Genomic DNA, 13,344 nt, shown 5'->3' with positions numbered 1-13,344 from the left:
TGAGGAAGTGCTACCATTAATAAGATAGAGAATAAGAAAAGGGTAGGTTTTTGAGAAAGACAATCTTTTCAGTTGATACCCAAGCAGATTATAGTGAATTAGTAGTTGTGAGGTCTAGGCATAAAAATGTGTGTGTGGTTAGCATAATAATAGCCATGCTTAACATAATAGTAATAAAATGGCTCTCAAGGATTTTCAATGTTCAGGTCCTGTGTCCACATACTTATGGTTCACTGACAGACCAAATACATTTTTTTTTTTTTAACCAACAAAGTGGTTTCTGCTGGGAAATTAGTGACGACAATTGCTCCATCCTTGCCAACGTCTACCAAATTCCTGTCTTCCCACTGGAGAACCTACGCGAGGTCATTTCCTATATAAGCCCAATTTAAAAAGACTATTAATTATAACGCAAAGCTATCATTCTGCTCTTCATAGTCCTTAAATTTCTTGATTTTCAAAGTCTATGGAGAAACCAAAGCCTTGTGTCAGGCATCACCGATACCACACAAAGGGTTTACTATGTGTAGCAGGTGGTATCTCTTTTTAGCACATTCCCCAGAAGCATTTATCCAAGTAAATACCATCAAATTGCATCAGAGTGGGAAAGCACATGTTACTGTTTCATATGTCAGTTTTAAGGGACCAAGTTTGACACATCACATCCTTGAGCCCTAGGAACTCCTCCCTGCCCACTGCCTATCATTGCAGACATCTGGCATTTATTTTCATCTATTATCTGATGTCCAAGTCCACTTCCCAAATTAGTAAGTCTACAATGCAGAAGGATAACTACCCTAAGGACTCTAAGAATAAAGGCCACCAATAGCAACTGCACAAGAGCACGCGTGCACACACACATCCCATTGACAGTGCTACAGCTCCCTCTTCACTCCTACAGTCCCTTCTTTACCTCCACTGAATGCTCACAACCTTAAAGAAATAAAGCAAAGACATTTCAAGAAATATGAGGACAATTACCTTAAGTTATAATGAGTATTAGAAAAGCTTAGGTTTCTGGGTAACTAGATATAAACACTATTTACATTGAGCTTCTAAGTGTAGGGCCTAGGTACTAGTGCTAAAATTCACACACACAAAAAGCAATCTTATTTGAAAAGAATTTCCAAGAGGAGGTCCCCTGCACAGAGCTGTGCAAGGGAAGCCATTCAGAGCTATTTTAATTGAGAGAAAGCAAATTCGATACTTTTATGCCCTTGGTAAAAAAATACAAATAGATTTAGAACTTCATTTTCTTTAAATTCTTTTTCCACAGATATTATATTATGTACATTTTCAACAAGGTTATCAACCGCCTCTAGGTCTGATATTCTAGACTAGATTTTTTAATGCATTAAAAAATATCCAGATGGGTTTAAATATGAAATAGCTTTCTGAAAATGAAAATGATTTAATTTCAGGAAGCCACATCTAAAATAAATGGTATGAGCCAGGCCAAAAAACTTTCATAACCAACTTGCCCCAACAAAGCCCTTATCATCACAGGCCTGGATGTTCTCATTTGCTATATTAGAATTTAGTTGTTCTCTACCCTAATGTAACCAAAGCCAACCATGAATATTCTGTGGTTTTTCTAAGGCACGCTATTGTTTGTTTAACCTGGTTTAGGATTTTACTAATTTGTTTTCTTAAGAACTTACAGCTTCAAACAAATAATTATGCCTAATAATAAAAGCAATAATTAACAACTACCATTTTCAAAAGTATACTAGTAACAGGCACTGAGCTAAATTCTGTAACAATAACAAATAGCTAGTTTATTGCAGGCACTATGCCTTATACTTTACATGCATAATTTTTTACAGATAAATTGAGGCAACTAAGGCTACTGTTGGATAAACTGTAAGTGCTCCTGTCTAAGGCCAGTACCTCCACTTGTACTGAGATGTCCTCCATTTTTGCCTATTCAAGAACATTCCAGCAATTGTTCCCTCTTCTCCTATATCAGCTTTTCCTTCTCTACTGGATAATATCACTGACGTACAAACATGATGTAATATCTCCCATTTATATTTTAAAGAGGGGAGAAAACTCAACTCTATAACCTTTTCCAGCTCTCATCAGATTTCTATGATTCAGCAAAACTCCTCAAAAGAACAGTCTATACTCATTAACTCCTCCCCCAAAATATCAGAAAAGGCACAAGAATTAAATGAAATGCTACGCTACATGCCCTTCATTTAGATTCAACAACTGTTAACAGTTTGCTACATTTGCTTTTTTCTCTCCCCTCTCTCTCATTCTCTCATCTCACACACACACACACACACACACACACACACACACACACACACATTCACTCACTCATTCACTCACTCTTTTTGTTAATTAGCTGAAAGTCAGTCGTAATCATCACAGCACCTCCCTCAAACACTTCCACAATTAACATCCTTGGCCTAAGAACAAGGGAAAACCACCACACTATAGTCACATTAAGGATGTTTAACACCAACACAATAATATTATCTAATAAAAATTCACATTCCAATTTCCTCAATTGTCCCAATAATGTCCTTCAACTATTTTTTAAAATTCAAGACCCAACCAATAATCAAACACGACATTTATTCATTAGGTTTCTTTTGTCTCCAATAATTTAGGACACATCCTTAGTCTTTTTTTTTTTTTTTTTGATCTTTCACAACTTTGACATTTTTTAGAGTCAAGGCCAGTAGTTCTATAGATTACCCCCTCAACTGGGACTTTTCTGATTATTTCTTCATATATTCAACTAAAGTTAAATATTTTTAATGGAAATTATTACATAGGTAATACTGTCTCCCATTCTCCTGAACTCCTTCAAATCAATCTTTGGCCCCACCTCTCATTAATATGGCTCATCAAAGTCACCAATAAGGACTTCCCTATTACTAAACCCTAAGGTCAATTCTCAGTTGTTCACCTTACAGAATCTGTCAGGAGTATTTGGCATACTTTCTTCTTATGGCTTTGGAAACACCACTCTCTTCTGGTTTTCTTCCAACTTCACTGGCTGCTCCTTGTCAGTCTTTACTGATGAATTCTCCTTATTCCTAAATAGTAAATACTAAAGTGCTCTCAGGGATTAGTCCTTAGATCTTTTCTTTTCTTTCTAGACTCACTCACCCACCAGGTCAGTGCTTCTCAAACTAGCTATGGTGAAGAACCAGGTGAAATTTAAATGCATCACAAACCGTTGCAAAATACAATAAATATGAACTAACAGAAAAATGATCAAATGCTTGAAGGTTACAACAACGTCAAATTGCTTACTCTAGATTTCTATAATTAACTAATGCAAACTGGTAACAGTTTGTTACCTTAACCAGTAAGTTGACCACACTTGAGTCACACTTCAGTAGTTTATCCAGTCTCATAACTTTAAATATCATCTATATACTGTTAATCCCCAAATGCACACCTCCATTAAATCAGATTCCACCCTTGATCCCCAGATTCACATATACGATTGCCTTATCAACACTCCTTTTGGATGTTAAACACCAATATCCTGATTCCTCCAACAAACTCCACTCCTGTCCCAAGAACAAAAATAACAAAAATAACAAACCCTGCTCTACTCTATTCCCCATCTTGCACAGTAAACAGCAACCATATCCATCTAATTACTGAGCTCTAAAACCCTGCAGTCACCCTCAATTTCTCTTGCTCTCATATACCCAAACTATCAAAAAATGTCAGCTTCCTTTCCACAATATCCAACCACCTCTCACTACCTCAGCTGCTACTACCCTGTCTAAATTACCATGGCCTTGACTGAATTTTCTAAGTTTCTTCACTTTTACTCCTACTCTCCCTACAGTCTGAGCAGCCAGCGATCTTGTTGAAAACTAAGACAACTATTTAATAGCAAAAGAACAGTTCTTTCAACAAATGGTGGGGGACAACAGCTATCCACATTCAAAAGAATGAAATCAGAACCTTACCTTATATCACAAATAAAAATTAATTAATAATCAATCAAAGATCTAAAATAAGAGCTAAAACCATGAAACCCTTAAAAGGAAACAGGTAAATCATCACAATTATTACTTGTTCTATGTTTTCTGGGTTGTCTGTTTGGTATCCATTAATCACGGGGTAAAAACTAACAGCCGAAGTCATTTATATCTCCCCTGCAATCCAGCTTTTGCAGGTGTGTAAAAATCTTATTACAAACCTTTCAACTAATCCTGAGTCTACAATCCCAACCGCCTCCTTTATCAAACTCTCACACATCAAACCAATATTTCCCCTGCCTTATATCATTCAAGGTCAAGTACCAGACAACTAAAGATCACTGTATAGCCTAGAGCCCACTGACATTATTGAAAGTAGCAAATCTTACACTGTTTACCCTGCCCTGCCCTGCCTTGTCTTTCCTGCAGAAATTCCAATAAAGGCTTTAGCTTAGGCTTTCCCCCTTTCTGCCTCTTGACCAAATCTCTGAGTACTTTCTCCATGCACGCGCCCTCCTCTTGGGGAAACTGCAAGTAATAAATTCTTCTTTTAATAGCAATGACCTCTCCGTGTCATCACTCAGTTACCTTTAGAAATTAAGGCCCAGGAACAAATCAAACCTTGAAAGAGGCAATGGTTTCTTTGACATGCTCTCAAAAGCACAATCAAAGAAAAAGCAGATAAACTGGACTTCAACAAAATTACAAACTTTTGTTTATAAAAGATCACTATCAAGAAAGTGAAACAACCCACAGAATGAGAAAAAAATATTTGCAAATCATGAATCTGATAAGGGTCTAGTATACAGAATATATAAAGTACCCTTACGATTCAGCAACAAAAAGACAAATAACTCAAATAAAAAATGGGCAAAGGACTTGAATAGCAATCTCTCCAAAAAAGATATGGAAATAGCCAATAAATACATGAAAAAATTCTCAATATCATTAGTCATTAGGGAAATGTAAATAAAAAACACAAGGCGAAACAAATGCATCGAACTTGTAAGATACAAAATCAACACAAAAAAAATCATTTGCTAACAATAAACAATTTAAAAAGAGGAAACAATTCCATTTATAATAGCATAATAAAGAGAAAACTATTTAGAAATAAATTCAACTAAGGAAAAGATCTGCACATTAAAAACTATGAAACATTTCTGAAAGAAATTAAAAATATTTAAATCAATTTTTTAAAAAATCCCATATTCACGGATAGGAAGATTTAATATTGTTAAGATGACATAGTACCTGAATTGATCTACAATCCAATACAACTCCTATCAAAATCCCAATCACGTGTTTTGCAGAAATAAACTCATCCTATCAATCATATGGAATCACAAGGGATCCTGAACAACTAAAACAATCTCAGAAACAAAGCTGATACTTTGATTCCACACTTCCTGATTTCAAAACTTAGTACAATGATACAGTGATCAAAACTGTGGTATAAGGACAAACATACAGACCAATGGAACAGAATGAAGAACTCAAAAATAAATCCTCACATATATGGTTAAATATTTTTTGACAAGAGTGCCAAGAACATTCAATGGGGTATGGACAGTCTTTCCAACAAATGATCCTGAAAAAACTGGATACTCATATGCAAAAGAATGAAGTCAGACACTTACCTTACACCATAAACAAAAATTAACTCAAAATGGATTAAGCACAACTAAATGTAAGAGCTAAAACTATTAAACTCTTAGAAGAAAACATAAAAAGTCTTTATAATGCAGGATTTGGCAATGATTTCTAGGGTATGACACCAAAAGCACATAAAACAACAAAAAATAAATTAGACTTCATCAAAATTAAAAACTTTTGTGCATCAAGGACACTATGAAAAGAGTTAAAACACAACCCAAAAAATGGGAGAGAATATATGCATGTCATATATCTGATAAGAGCCTAACATTTAGAATATATAAAGAATTCCAATGACTAAACAAAAATAAACAAAGGACTTGATTTCTCCAAAGGTTCATAAATGATCAATAAGCACATGATAACATGCTCAACATTACTAGTAATTAGGAAAATACAAATTAAAAACAAAATGAGATACAACTTCACTCCTATTAAGATAGCTATTATTTAAAAAATGGAAACTAGAAAGTGTTGGCTAGGACGTGGAGAAATTAGAACCCTGGTGAGAATGTAAAATTCTGCAGCTGCTATGTAAAACAGTATGGTGGTTCCTCAGAAAGTTAAACATAGAATTCCCATACAATCCAACAATTCCTCTTCTAGGTATCTACCCAAAACAACTGAAAGCAGGGAATCAAACAGACACTTGTACACCCATGTTCATAGAAGTATTCTTCGCAATAGCAAAAAGGTGGAAGCAACGTAAATGTCCATCAACAGAAAATGGATAAACAAAATGTACATATACAAAACAATATTATTTAGACTTGAAAAGGAATGAAGTACTGACTCATGCTAAAAGATGAATCTTGACAAAATTACACTAAGTAAAAGAAGACAGATACAAGTGGCCACATATTTTATAATTCCATTTACATATGATGTCCAAAATAGGCAAATCTATTAAAACAGAGAGTAAATTAGTGGTTATACCAGAGGCTAGAAGAGCGTGGAATGGAGAATGACTGCTAGTGTGAGTAGGGGGGTTCTTTTGGGTGATGAAATGTTCTGAATTAAGACAGTGGTAATGGTTGTAAAACCTTGTAAATACACTAAAAACCACTGAACTGTATACTTTTAAAAGGTGATTATATGGTATGTAAATTTATCTCAATAAAGCCCTTCCTCTCCCCCAAAAAGAAACACTCTGATGTATCACATAATTTTTCAGCTTTATGTCCCAATCAGTGTAAAATACAAAGTCGATCCTGTGGCCCACAAAATCTAGCCCCTGCCTCACATTCTTCTGTGCCCCACCACCACACCACCACTATTCACTCCCCAAGAGCCAATCCGGCCTCCTTGCTGTCCTCCAACATGCCAGGCATGTTCTTTCTTCAGGACCTTGACACATGCTATGTCCTCTACCTGGAGTGCTCTTCCCCAATATATATAAGTAATACACACACACACACACACACACACACACACACACACATAAATACAAATATAAACACATATATAAATGTATATGTAAACATATGTAAATATAAATATAAATATGTATATGTATAATCAATCAACAGCACTCATTCCAGACTCTTGTTCTCTGCTCAAATGTCACCTTAATGAGAAAAATCCTGGACAATATAATTTAATTTTCAATCCTTGCTCCCCAAAAACGCATATCCTCATATCTCTTATCTGGCTTTATTTTTCTTCATATTACTCAATATCATAAAGACAAACATAATGTTTTGTTTGTCTGTCTCTTGAATTGAACGGAAACTCCATGAGAGCAAGAACTTTGCTTAAACACTACATATATCTCCAGTATCTAGGATAGTGCCCGTATATAATTTAAGAGTTGAATACATATAGTATGATGGATGCATGGATAGATGGATTACTTTGAACAAATGAACAAATAAATGGAGGCAAAAAGACAAAGAGAAATACAGTAACTTGTTTACCAAAAAACACCTGGTAAATAGTGGTGCCAAGACCCAAACCCAACTCTATCTGGCTCTTAAGCCCAACCTCCACATTTTTATGCTATACTTCCATTTAACAATTTGAGCCACTGGAGGAATTACTTTTGGGTGAAAGAGTGTGTATTTTGTATAATGCCGAGATACCACATACCTTTAGAAATCTATTACTGAGTTCTGTCTATTTTACTTCCTTTGTTTATTTATTTTATTTTTTTTAGGCGAGGCAACCCTTGGTTGACCTCACGGATTCCAAGAATCTTGTCAGCTTACAATTCCTTCTTTAATTTTTTTATTTATTTTTTAATTTTTACACCTACAGTACCTGGTGGTCTCCTATTTAAGTACTAACCAGGCCCAACCTTGTTTAGCTTCCGAGATCAGACGGGATCGGGCTTGTTCAGGGTGGCCTGGCCATAAATGAGTTCTGTCCATTTTAATGCAATCATCACATTACATGGAAAAGCATAACAACTGAGAACCTCCAAAATTACTGAACTTCATTTATTTTATGTCATTCAGGTATTTTTCAAAATTATGCTAATTAACTGAACCTGACTCTTTCTCAAAAGACAAGGACACCAAGCTAGACGCAAACCCTAAATTTCTGTGCCCGTAAAGTATACTAGAGAGAATGTGCCAGCAGAAATGGGCCTTTATACCTGGAATGGGCATACGGCAGCATCTGTTCCTGCAAGAGCCATCTGGGACAGAAGCAAACAGGGATATTACTAACATCCCTCTCCTTCTGACAAAGATTCACACGACGATTATAAAAACTTTTAAAACTTTTTAGACTAGGCTACAAGGACAAGAAACAACAGGGCAAATGGTAAGTCACTTTCATTAGCATTGGTTTCTCCAAAATATCACAAACTTTTAAGTGTTAATTAAACATATTCCAACGTCTTATGCTTTGTGGTTCTTATCTTCCTGGCTTCTTTACTCCAAATGCTAAGCTTTCCTTTGCCTTCTATCTCACACTCCCTAAAAAGACTTGCCCAGCTCTATGTAGATTAGCACCACTGAACTTTGATTATTTGAGATGACTAAGCATAAAGATCAGATAAGACAACTCCCTCATTTTACAATGATGCAATTCAGGTCCAGAAACAATAGTTCCTGCTGAAACCACACACGGCTTGTTAGTGGCAAAATGGAGATTAGTATCTATGTTTCCTGGCTTCCTTCCAGAATAAAAGTTTTCTATTCCTCCAATATTAAAGATTAAAAGAAGTATTGTTTGCACTGAAGAACTTCTGGCTTACTTAACTACAAGTCCTGAATATACAGAAATGTGTCTAATTAAAATTTATAACTTCAGAGCCCAACACATATAGTTGGTATTAATACATATTTATTTATTTATTAATTGCTTAAATGTGAGTTACTTTATTTAAAAGTATTTATTTATTTCTGAACCTTATTAAATCTTTTAAGGCAGTTAGAGTAGGCCTAACTTTAGATACCACTAAAAAGAAATTCCTCTAGTTTAAAACTAAAATAATCCAATAATTCCTCCAATTTCAAATAAAAGTCAATTTCACAAGATATTCTTCCTTCTCCTCCTCAGCAAACTCCATTCATTGGAGGCGTACATTCCTGGAAGAAGTTACCTACCTCAGGCCTTAATTCATTTCACCTAATTTTAAGCAAACGTAAGTCTCAGAAAACTTCCAAATAGAACAAAAACAAAAACAAAAACAAAAGCCAGAAATAGTAGGAAGTGACCAAGTACAAATATTTGCTGAACATGATGCTGAAAAGCCACTCCCTCTCAGTTATGTATACCTGCTCGGTGTATCACTCCATGAAGAGTCCTGGTAGTGCCCTTGCTCAGTTTTTAGAAGACTCGGGACACCTGAAACCTAGACTTGAGATCCACTATTAGAACTAGATTTAAAGAAAGAAATGTGGCTCTCAAATAATAAAATTTATCCAAATTTAACTCAATATGTTTAGAAGAATTCTAAAACTGACACACCTTAGAATAAAACTCTAAGAAATGAAGCACTATCATGTATATTAAGTGATCCTTCTAATAGCTCTAAGAAAAAGAAAAACATGTTTCATGACATTCGTTTTACAGATAAGGCAACTGAGATTTAAGGAGATGAAGTGATTCATCTATGTTTACAAACCTAATTAAGTGACATAGCCAAGACTGAACCCTAGGAGTTTTCTGACTCATAACTTCTATCTCTCTCTGTCAAATCGCAATGATCTCTCATAAACCAGACAAAGGGCTTTACAAAATTCTGAGAGGACGACTTAATCAAAAGAACATTTGACAGTAATAGAATTATCATATGGTTCGTACATTTAAAAAAATGCATATGATATATAAAGTATACTTAATACATATAAACATGGCTGTGTCCTCAATTACATCTCCTGTGTTTCTATAAAACAAAGTTTCAAAACTTTTTGAACTAAATGAACTGTGTTTTATCACAGCCCTAGCCCATCCCAAACTTAGCTGCTGCCCTTGCCTCAACTTGTCAGAAAAGTTGACCTCTCCCTTACTTAGTCCCATGTTATGGGACAGATATAGAAGTCAATAGTTTCAAATTTAACATTCTCAAAAACTTGAGTTTACTAAAACTCAGTAAATCCCAAAACACAAAATAAGACTGTGATAGGTATTTAAGTGGCAGCTTTTCCCAAACACTAGGCAAAATCGAGACAAAGAAAAGGATTGGGGATGGGGAGGGAGGGAGAGAGAGAAAAATGACCTAGCAAGAGAAGTTGACCAGCCTGCCCACTTCCCTAGCCAAGGTCAGAATTCACAGGAAAAGCACTCATGAATGGGATTCCTGGGAACAGTCCCCAGGAGATCATAATCATAAATCATGTGGTAATTTATCATCTACTTACAAGCTGCCTCTTCTTGGAAGGCTCAACTCCTTCTGCAAAACAAACATAAATACATTTTAGGCAGGAAAAAAGGCCCATCTGAGTCCTACAGGTCTACACTAAATGTCCTAGGAGATTTATACTATTATCTCAATAATGGGAAACACTAAATATTTCTAAATGATAACCCTTTCCTTTGTCTCTCAAATTTTAGTGAAATAAAGGACAGTCCAAGTATCACCTCTATTCTTTCTTCCCAAAAGGAATGTCTTGCAACACTTTATCCACTAGATGGAACCATCTTACCAATGTAGATTCCAGGCACTTCTTGGACCAGATGATGAATTGTAAAGGATTTATATCATTAGCACCAGGGATATAAAAGAAATGCAATGAGATCTTTTTTAAAAATAGAAAATATTTTAGACACATAAATATGTATAGAAAACAAAATAACAAAGAGATGACTAAATGTACCAGTGGTATGAGAAAGGACCCTTATAACAGTTGGGGCCTCTGTGACTTGCTTTTCAAATCTATCAAATCCCACCTCCCACGAATCCCCGCTTAACAATTATTCTTAATTTTCTGTTTAATTTCTCAGATAATGGTAATTCTATTCTTCTGGTTGTTCAGAACAAAATCCTGGACATCTGGACTCCACACCCCATCCATCAGGATTTTTAAGGGCTCTAACTTTAAAATATGTCCAGAATACAACCATTATTGCACTATCTCCACAGACATATGCTTACAATATCTTAAACAAAAGCCTTAGATTTAGCTATGTTTTAAAAACTGGATTTGGTGGGTAGGGGATATTAATGTAATAGCATATACATAGTACATATTATATAACATCCTCAACAAAGACTAGGGCAGCAACAAAATACATTAAGATTTCTGTAGCAAAATGTATGATTGCCACAGTAAATGTGATTAAAAACAAAAACAAAAACTAGAGACTCAGTTCAATTTTGTCACCAAAAGAGTTCAAGTTAGGTAAAGTTTTGCTCCTAAATAAGTTATGAAAACCCCTCTTGGTATTTGATATTGCAATCTAAGCCACCATGGTCCCTCCCTGGACTCTCAACCATCTCCTAACCGGCATCCCATTCCTGCTTCTACCCTTTTCCCTCTACAGTCTATTAACAATATAACAGAGTGATCCTTTTAAAGGTCAGTTAGATCATAATATTCCTGCTGAAAACTCTCAAATGGCTCCTCATTTCACTCAACAGAAAAAGTATAAATCCATATAAAGACCGAGAAGGGTAAACCATCACTTTGATGCAGCCAAACTTGACACTATTGTTTGTCAAACACATAAGGTATTCTTTAGTCTTCAGGTCTTATCCTAATCTGTGTACTCTTCTTATAATGTTCTTCTTCCCCAAATATCTCCTTGGCTAACTCCTTAATAGCCCTCAAAATTCTTGGCTCAATTTTCACTTGAGTACTACCTTGAGAGCCATATGTAATATTCTAACATACTTTTCACCTCGTCACTTTTTTACTCTGCTCATTTTCTTTTTTACTTATTACCAAGACCCTTTTATCACTTCTAATATAATATGTAAATTTATTATTTGTTATGTTTATTATTTTCTGCCTTCCCCCACTAGAATCTTAGCTCCCTGAGGGTAAAAATCTTAGTTTGTTTTACTTACTAATGCATCTCAACTTAAAACAATGATTGGCATATAGTAAATCCTCAGAAAATATTTGTTCAACAAACCGTTTCACATATTCTCCAATACCTGGTATTGTTAGACTTTTTGATATTTCCCAACCTAATGGCTCTGATCATATCACAGTATAGTTTTAATTGGCATATCCTATAATTACTAATGAAGTTAAGCAGTGTTTCATGTTTATTGGCCATGAGGGTTTCCTCAACTGTGAACTGCTTATTTATATCCCTGACCCATTTTTCTCTTAGAGTATCTGTCTTTTTACTTACTGAGTTATAGATAACTATATAACTGGTTAGCAATTATTTGTAGGTTATATTCATTGAAAATGTTCTCTCAGACTTATCTTTTTTCTTTTTTAAATGGAATTACAAAAGGACTTAATTTTTACATAGTCAAATTTATTAATCCTTCCTTTCTATTATGATCTATTTTTACACATAAGAAACACATTCCTGACACATAAAAACATGGATATATTTTCTTACATTTTCTACTAAAAGAATTTTAGGGTTTACTTTTCATACTAAGTTTGTTAATGTACCTGAAATTTATTTTTGAATATATATAGAATTAGGAACCCATTACGTTTTTTTCTCTATGGATGATCAATTATCCTGGGCCATCTGTTAAATGATATGCAAACAGTTCTGTCATATATTAAATTTCCATATACGCAGGAAGGAGTGTCTTTCTTGACTCTCTCTTCTGTTGCACTATACTGTCAATCCCTGTGCCGCTATCACACTGTTTAACTGATAAAGCTCGACAATAAATCTTGGTATTTGTAAGGCAGATTCACCCACATTGTTATTATTCTTAAAAATTATGAGAGCTATTCTTGGGGCTATGCTCTTCCATATAAATTTTAGAATCAACGTAGATAAAAACTTTGACATTGCACACAATCTAGAGTTGATATGAGGATAACTGACATAGTTACTATACAGACGAGGGCTATATAAGGAACATGGTACATCTCTCCATTTATTTAGGTCTTTCTTATATGTTTTAATAAATTTTGTTACTTTTTCATATAAAGATTATACAAATCATTTGTTAGATTTATTCCTAGACGGCTTATATTTTCTTGTTGCTATTACAATGTATTTCTTAAAGTCATATTTACCAAGAATTGTATTTCATTCTACCAGTAACATCATTTTCCTTCTAATATATTATGAAATTTTTCAAAACAGAAAAGTTTAAAGACTTGTACAGCAAACATCCATATACCCACAACCT

General features: G+C 34.7%; 1 protein-coding gene across 12 annotated transcripts in view; it reads right to left on the bottom strand.

The window, feature by feature from the left end:
* The window catches only part of MAST2 (microtubule associated serine/threonine kinase 2), a 168,168-nt gene that overhangs the window by 83,856 nt on the left and 70,968 nt on the right, over positions 1–13,344 (bottom strand). For all 12 annotated transcript variants that reach the window (XM_036233328.1, XM_036233329.1, XM_036233330.1 and 9 more), the window contains exon 4: positions 10,427–10,458. In XM_036233328.1, the coding sequence (XP_036089221.1) occupies positions 10,427–10,458 (32 nt within the window). The remainder of the gene's footprint in view (positions 1–10,426; positions 10,459–13,344) is intronic.

The sequence above is a fragment of the Rousettus aegyptiacus genome, unplaced genomic scaffold (genome assembly GCF_014176215.1).
Source record: "Rousettus aegyptiacus isolate mRouAeg1 unplaced genomic scaffold, mRouAeg1.p scaffold_m13_p_1, whole genome shotgun sequence".
In the NCBI taxonomy this organism is placed as follows: Eukaryota; Metazoa; Chordata; class Mammalia; order Chiroptera; family Pteropodidae; genus Rousettus; species Rousettus aegyptiacus.
This window is presented reverse-complemented; position numbering and strand designations above follow the sequence as displayed.